This window comes from Temnothorax curvispinosus, unplaced genomic scaffold (genome assembly GCF_003070985.1).
Source record: "Temnothorax curvispinosus isolate PA1 unplaced genomic scaffold, ASM307098v1 QBEX01002750.1, whole genome shotgun sequence".
Classification (NCBI taxonomy): Eukaryota; Metazoa; Arthropoda; class Insecta; order Hymenoptera; family Formicidae; genus Temnothorax; species Temnothorax curvispinosus.
Genome location: NW_020212530.1, coordinates 33,470 through 42,166, shown reverse-complemented (window position 1 = coordinate 42,166; position 8,697 = coordinate 33,470). Strand labels below are relative to the sequence as shown.

The 8,697-nt window shown below is 44.3% G+C and overlaps 1 protein-coding gene across 1 annotated transcript; it reads right to left on the bottom strand.

Moving 5' to 3' along the window:
- Nucleotides 1-267: 267 nt before the first annotated feature.
- LOC112451892 (ubiquitin-like modifier-activating enzyme 1) lies at nucleotides 268-7,873 on the bottom strand. Its single transcript, XM_025011800.1, has 5 exons — nucleotides 6,720-7,873; nucleotides 5,077-5,551; nucleotides 4,376-4,883; nucleotides 3,120-4,193; nucleotides 268-2,752 (listed from the first exon to the last, which is right to left on the bottom strand). The coding sequence occupies exons 1-5, from the start codon at nucleotides 7,150-7,152 to the stop codon at nucleotides 2,027-2,029; spliced, it is 3,216 nt and encodes a 1,071-aa protein (XP_024867568.1). The 5' UTR covers nucleotides 7,153-7,873; the 3' UTR covers nucleotides 268-2,026.
- Nucleotides 7,874-8,697: the final 824 nt, after the last annotated feature.

Genomic DNA, 8,697 nt, shown 5'->3' with positions numbered 1-8,697 from the left:
GAGCCTGACGAACAATTAATTAACTAAATTAATTAGTTAACGCGTATATAATTAAAAAATCGATACACAATATATATAACTCAATAATTTCAATTCAACTTTGAAGCATCGCGCTCAAACGGGCACGAAAAAAAAAGAAAAAAAAATTCGAGCCGACTCGTAACAAAAAGAAAACAATTCTCTCTTCACATTTTTCTAAAATTTAATTTACTCGTGGGATCGATTGAAGACGAATAAATTCGTCCGGGAAATGGCACAAAACACGAGGAGGCGTACACATCCCATTTTATTCTCGTTATTATTTCATACTTCTTGAAATCCAAACACATCTATTTAATTGTCTATCGACGAAAAATGATATATTTATATATATAATAAATATCCGCATTATATCCTAAAATTAACAAAATATCTTTCCTTTTATGTTTGTTTATCTCCCTTTTGGTCTAAAGTGTACGCAATTTTTATTATTTTCTTCTTTTTCCCTTTCTCTCTTTTTTTAAGAAGCTTCTCTTTCTTCCAAAGACATGTTTTTTATAAATTTAAATGCAGTGTATACGTCGTAACAACCAGCCTTAGCCAATAGTTTATTCATTATTATTATTATTAGTACTAAACTACTCTACTACTGCTATTTACTATTATATTACCATTATTATTCGAGAAAGACGTTGCGAAGCGGATAAATCAGGTGAACAACGTAATCGTACCGATTATATAAGCCCTTATAACGCGTATCAAATCTTTCGTAAGAACGTTGGAAAAGAAGGTAGATGAGGAAAGAAATACGTATATCCAAGGACCAGTGGTCACGCAGCTGCTCCTTCATTCCCATCGAGATGATTACTTGCGCGGAAAACGAAGAAAAGGAGAAAGAAACGAGACGTAACAATGCGCGGCGCTATTAATTATTAATATATCTTTCTACGGGATTACGTTTAATAATATATCTAAGGAAACTCAAGAGAAAATGACAACACAGAGCTTCATCTCTCCAGTTTGATTTACATCGGATTCTGCGGAACAGCCGAAAGAGAGTCACGATCTCATCGAAGGTATATTCTCCTCTTCCTCCTTCTCCTTCTTCGTCGTAGAAATTTGGCATTCGCTTCCTATTTTCACCTCTTCCTTTCTTCCCAATTACATCGCTGTCGCGTTGGGGACGCATCGCGAGCAAACAGGTCGAAATAACAGTACAGCTGAGAGAAAGACGAGAATTGAATATTTATGCGAGACTTCGTATCTCGGGATCTCGTCGCTGCGGATCGTACAGATCGGATTATGACATCAGACGGGTGAGAAACTGATCTATTTTCGATATATTGTTTGTATATTATCGAAATATAAATTCGAAGAGAAATTTGCACACGCGCACACACACATACACATACGATTGCAGATTTTAGAATCTACAACTCGTTGATTTATTTGATTACAATAGCAAGTCCACGATACATCGAGAATTTGTTTTTTTTAATTTGTTTTTTATTATAGATCGTCAATTAAAAGGAAAAAAAATTTGATTATAAAATGTTGAAAAAAAATGAGGAAATTGGACACAACTCGGTATTTGTTTGAGCGAGAGAATGACGATTCGAATAGTGAAAATATACTTTTCGCTTCTGATATCATAATCCGGCACGTTCGTAGCGATCGGGAAAACCTGGAGACCAAATTCGCATACGAATCTCATTCCCTAAACGAAATAAAGGATCCGACCTCGCTGCCGCGCGCACTCGCTGCTCAAAATCACTACTAAGCGCTGGCGGTAGTAACGCGTGAGAATTCGCATCTCTGATGGCAAAAAAAAAAAAAAGAAAGATAAAAACAGAGACAAAATCTGTATACATGTAGAAAGAAAGAGTGCCTCACACAGACATTCATAGACGAGGATGATCAGCAACAGTAATGTCTCCTGTATGTATTACATCGTCGTAAAATAGAAATTTGTAGAAATCACTATGTACGGCTAAGTGTCTCAGTTAAGTAGACATCATCTAGCGCGATCGGGGGCCGCGCGGGCGAGTCAGGGTAGGGTGTAGCGCACGTACGGCACCTCGACGTCGTTCCCGTCCTCGTCGTTGCAGCACAACTCGAACACGAGGGCGCGCACGTGCGGCTCCAGCTTCTTCTTCGACACCTTCTTCACCACTTCCGACATGAGCAGGCCCATGCGCTCCTGACACTTGGGTTTCGCCATGAAGAACGAGTACAGCATGCAGATACCTTGCGACAACATTGTCACCTCCAGATTGTGGCGTTCTTTGAAGTAGTCGAGGAATTCCTTCAACGTCAATTCGCCCTTTACTTCGAAACGGTCCCACAATGTCCACTCGATGTCATAGTACTTGAGCTTGGGGGCGGCGATCGGTTCGCTGAAACCGAAGAACGGTAGCGCCAGGTTCACGAAACCGTTCTTGTATAGCGACAAGTCGCGCACGCCGCGCGTCAGCTTGTACAGTTCCAGACAGACGAGACCGGCTACCACGGAGGTGGTGGTGGCGATCGCCGGGATTATCTTGCCGGCGATGAGCTTGCTCTTGTGCCGATCCGCCGGCGAGATCTTGTAGTTGGTAGCGCGCAAATTCGACGCCGCGACAATGAAGTCTATGTGGAAGTTGGTGTCGTCGTCCTTTTCGAATTCCTGTGGGTGAATCGCCAGGCCGTTCAGTTCCTCCATCTTCGGCAGCTCTTCCTGCAGCTGCGACAATCGTTCGTGGTCGATGTTACCGCTGCCGTTTGACACTTGCACCTGAAAACATACAACGCCGCCAATCCTTTAATTCTCTCTTGACATTGCAAAATTATATCTGGTTGAAAATTTCTGGTTTGGACTATTTTTAATATTAATATCTTAAGATTTTCCAGATCTTATTATTGTTAATATTATTAATAGTGATAATGCAAAATTATATCCGATTGAAAATTTCTTGTCTCGAGTATTTTTAATACTAAAGCTTTTAAAGTTCTCAAGATTTCTCTTTTCAGAATTTTCTACATCTTATTATATTAACGATGATAAAATCTTGATTTTACCCTCACTAAGATTTTGAAGAATTTCTATCTGAACTCTATTAAAAATTTACACCAATTGAAGCGTTTGTTAGTTTGTTTCCTACCTGTGAGTCCGTTTCGGCGATCTTCACGCCGGATTTGGGTGTGAATTCTGGTACTTTGATGTTGGCAACGAGCCTGGCGATCTCCTCTCTATCGCGATTTGTGGGTATTCCGTAAACTTTGGCCTTGAGATTGGCAGCGGCAACGATGTAATCCATATGTAGAGGATCATTAACGTCGAAGTTTAATGGGTCCGGGCAGCGTTTCGGGCCGGACCAGAAGGGCTGACCGCTCGAGGTCACCTGATCCGGTGGAAAGTTGAACAACAGCTGGCGGATTTGATTGCTGTATTGTTCCTGCCAGTGGCAACGGGCCCATGCCGCGCAATCGGCGAAGTTGTTCGGTCTCTCGTCGACCAGCGCCGTTTTGACGGACTCCAACACCTCGAGAGGCTGCACACCGGGCAGCTTGAGCGTCCGATCGACAAACTGCGGATCGGAAATGTACTGCGCCGCGTTCTCCGCCGACTGGCGAAATAGGCCTTCGAAATTGTCGCGTGCCCATTGCAGAGTATGCTCGATGGCGTTGGGGAAGTTCTTGAGCGTACAGATAGGAATGCTCTTCTCCGGCGGGTCCTGCGACGAACTGTACGATTCAGTGAGGAACGGCACCACCACCTGGGTGTTGCCCTTAGTGCCGAGCGTACCGGATTCCAATAGGGGTTTACGATAATATACGCAACGACGATCCATGTAAATACGAGCGTTTACATTATCGAGCGCGTTCGCCACGCCGTCCAGCACCTCGAAGAAATCGTCGTTGTAGATCTTTTCTGTTTCTGGGCATACCCGATTCTCGTGCGCAACCACTTTCATGTCAGGATTCATGCCCTTGATGACTCTGGCCGCCGTCGACGACTTGGATTGCTGCACGTCCGACGGTCTGAATAGAAACTGTCGATTTAAGTTGGACTTCTCGATCAAGTCCATGTCCGTCACCGTGACACAACCGTTCTCCGCGCCAACGCCGATCATCGCAAAGTTCTTCAATAATTCACAACCGATTGCACCGGCACCGACCACAAAGTATTTCAAGTTGCCGATCTTAGACTGGAATTTCTTGCCGAAAACAGCCACCTGAAAGAGAAATTATATCAATGATTATATTACGCAGTAAAATTCAGTGTTTTGTACCTTCATTTATAGATGAAATGTGATTATCAATATAGATTATTGCCCAAAAACAATTTAATTTTATTTCTTCAAATTCTTCGAAATTTTTGACAAAACTTTAATCGATAGGTCAACATTGTATATACCTGAGAATCGTAACGGGATCCCGTAGGACAGCAATCTTCCTCGGTAAGCTCCGAACGGTCGACGGGCAGGCATTCGATGGCGTCGAAGTACAACCATTGATAGATGGGGTGGAACTTGCCGGAGCAGGCTTTCATCACCTCCTGGGCAACAATCCCGCCGATCGTGGCGTTCATGGGATTCAAGTCGCCGGCGGATACCTTGGCGAACGTGCGTAGCAATTCGCCGTTAATCTCGATGTCAAATCCGTAGCTGTCCTTGACCTGTTCAGCGATGGCGATAAACTCGTCGGCATCAGACTGGTTCCATGATCGCGGCAATGTGCCTCTATCGGCCATGTATTGATGCAGCGCCAGGAAGGCCAGATGTAGCTGTTCCGGATAGTCGAATTTGCCAAAGTCCGTGACGAGAAACTCGGGTTTCTTCAAAGCTGTTTGTAACGGCGCGAAGTGCAAAATTTTGGGCATCTTTACCTGGGTCACGATACCACTGCGCACATACTCGGAGAACCTGGCAATATTTGATTCGTTTCGTTAAATTAACCGAAGTCTCACCAAAGTAGAAAATATTGTATTATAACTATATCGTACTAATTCATTTTACAGAAATAATCGAAAACTATTGAAATCAAAGGCCAAAGTTTATATACGTCCGAATTTTAAATCCTAACAAAGTCTTGTAACTGCCTGTAAGTATGCCTCACCTGGAAGTGTCGTCAATGCTGAAAGTATATGGTCCCAGCACTTTGATCTTCATCGGCTCACACCCGTTTAGTTCGGTCATGCCCTGCACCTCGGAGAAAGTCACATAGTCACCGTCCTCCATGCCATGGCGAGTGTCATCTAAGCACGTGACAACGCCCTCGCTGTCACGGGAGATGCTGGCGACCATTGCGCTCACCGGCGGCTCGCCATTCGTGTCCACTACCGTGAACGACTCGCCAAAGTCGCAGAACACCTGCGAGAAGAGGCCGCGGGTGTCGGCGAGTATCAGGGCGATGTCGTTGGCGCGAGTGATCTGCGAGATGCGCAGCTGCTCGGCCAGTGGTGTTTCTGTCAGTACCACGACTTTGAATTGTTGGATGTATGCCTCGGTTAGCGGACCGGAGTAGTGACGAGTAGGCACGTAATTGTTCAGCTCTGACAAGCGTTGACAGCATGCCGCCGCACGATTCTTACCTGTCAAACAAATCCAGTTTTAGTAACGTTAAACAATAATTCTACCATTTGTATCGATAATTGCTAAGTTGAAATAATTACAAAGTTATAATTGTCTAATAATAGGTTTACTAATTTCAGTAATATTAACACACACACATACACCTAGATAAGGAAGAATATTAACAAAGAATAACAAAGAATATTTTTTAATTATAAATTTCAATATTTTTTTATCTTAATTATCAAAATTTTGTAGATATCCATATCAGATTAAATATACATGGCTCAGAAAAAAATTAGAATATTTAGTTTTTTTAAACTATATGTATTAATTTAATACGTATATCAATTTTATATGCATGATGTTAATGTATTTAATATATAATGTCTAAAATCTTTTCCTCTATATAGTCTATACATTCTGAATTTTACATTTTGAAATCAACATAGAATTTAGCTTTTAGAACAAAGAGTGTGTTATTGAAGTTGCTTAAGCAATATTTTGCAAGACGACCTTTTCATGATGACTTGCACTAATAGCACGCACAGTTTGTGGCTTTATATCATATTTTTAGTGCATAATGAGAAAAACGACAACCGTGCAACTGGATGGTGCAATAGAATTATAATTTGCTTAATATCGACAGCTGTGACTTATCTTGATTAAAATCTTATCGTTTCACAGATTAGGATTGCGAAAGGTTATCGCTGGGAACTAAAGCCAAATCTTTGACAAATAAAAGAAATTTCAATCTCCTTTCCTTTTCTCCTGTCAGTATATAAAATGTACTATATTTGTCACTCATCACAAATATCATCTACCTATATCGAATTTTATTTTCAATGTGCAAAAAATAAAAAAAATAGAAGGGTGCGGTTAAAACAAGTATATTCCCGTAAAAAACATTACAAATTTTTTTCACGGATATCCAATCCTTTCGGAACACGGCATCAATTTTTTTTCTTCTAAATTCTTCTCTTTTCAAGCTCCGTACATTAATTGCCAAAAAAATGTAGAAGAATTAACGTTATATCGTTGATTTCAAATTGGTGTCCTTATCGACTACACGAGAAGACGAAAGATTATACGCGCGCGCTTTTTCTTCGTTCCCCAGCGCGCCTCACGTGTTTTCGACCGGCGTTGCTCCCTAGGTGTGCGCGCGGTAACGCGTATAACATTCCTCACCTACGTCCAGCTCGGTGAGATAGAACTGCGAGCCGAGATCGGCCAGTTTGCATACGGCGTGATCGTGCAGGGTGACGGACTTGACGCCGCCGAGGATGATATTCTTGGCGATCTCGACGCCGAGGCCGCCGAGGCCGGAGACGAGCACGTCCGAGGACGCCATGCGCCGCATGGCGTCGTGTCCGAGGACGTAGAGCTGCCGCGAGTAGAGACCCTCATCGATCTCGGCGGGCGTCCGTCCACCGCCGGCGCTACCGCTACCGCTACCACCGCCGGTGCTCGTGGAGCCGTTCTTCGCCATGTCTACGTCCATCTCCGCCACGTTCGTCGTCGTCAGCTCGTCGTCGGCTCCTCCCGTCGTGCTGGCAGCACCAACGCGTCGCTTCTTGGCTGGGGGATCAACGGAGCTCTCCGCCACCTCAGCACTAGACATCGGAGGACTTGACGGACGTGTTCACGGAGACGTCGGATTATGTGCCGTCGATTATTTCCCCTGATTGTGCCCTCACCACTCTTTCCCTCTCTCTCTCTCTCACTCTTTCTCTCTCTCCCTCTCACCCTTCCCTCTTTTCACTCCCTGTCGCCCTCGCTCTACCTCTCTTTCTCACTCTCTCTCACTCAATCTCTCTCTCTCGCGTTCTCTCGGTCTCCTCGCCGTTTCTCACGACCGCGCTTGTCACCGCGCCGCGCACACGGCTCGCCGGATCTCGGATGCACCTCGGCGCCGACGGCGACGACCCCAGCACGTAAGACGGATACCCCAGCCACGGACGCGCACCGACCAACCTCACACTCTGCCGCCACAGCCACACCACACGTCGCCCCCACCACTCTCCGCCTTCTCCTCCTCTCCGCTACTCCCCTGTTCGACCGCCACCACCACCGCGCGCAGCAGCACCCCGCGCGAACGCAGCCCCTCGTAATGTAATTGTACAATGTACCCTATCCGCGACCCCGCAACCGTCCCCCGCCTTCGTGTCCGTTCGTGAAGCGCACCGCACCGCCTTTGTCCCTCAACCGGAGAACGTCGACGAGAGAAACCTCAACCTCAAACCTCTGCGCCAGGAACACACACACACCGTTCCGCCCGATCTATCCGACGATTCCGACGCCGACGACGCTGCCGCGCTTCTTGTCCCACCCCCCCTCGCGCAATCCCATTCGTTGTTGCTATACGGATTCGTCTATTCGCTCGCCGTCTCCCCTGAAGCTGTCGCCCACTGTCGCCCACTGTCGCCGACTCCGATCGACTCCGATTGGACGCGCCACGAGTGACGAAAATTGTGGAGTCGGCGCGGCGCGCGTCGACGATTATCGTCCGATATTTTTCGCGCGTCTATTGAATTCGACATTTGCGATACATTCTCCGACGAACTTTATTCGAAATATGCTCGAATTAAATTTGAGAAATAAACCGAGTGTAGTGCGGGGGATTTTTTATTTAATGAAGAATTATATTTGGAAAACGTAAAGAATCACCTTTTTTCCATGAATGAAAGAATGATAAGTCGATCGGGGATACAATTAAGCCAACCTGGCCTTTTCTTTTCTCCACGAACGAGGGGGTAAAACGAAACGAAAATGACTAATTATTAACTAATTATTAAGTAGTTAATTGAGAATCTGTATTTTATTAATTTTTTGGGAAAAACTTCTAGCAAGCGACGCATATCGTTAATAATAGCGATAACTTTGTTACAAATCCATATTTAAAGAATATATTCTTTTTACTTAAATAATGCGGAATGTAAAAGAACGAGCTAAAAATTCTCAATTGGTTCCCACACAAGTTCTCACCGTACAATTGCTTTCTTTATTCGGATATTAAATCTCTTTGTTAAAAAACGGTATCGGTTTTGATTTGAAAATTAATCTTAATTTTTCGGATCTTAATGAAATGAAAGGAAAGAAAATCATCGCGTTCGTTTGACCGAACGGCCGTATGACGCATAAATTTCATGCTTTTGTTCGAAGATCA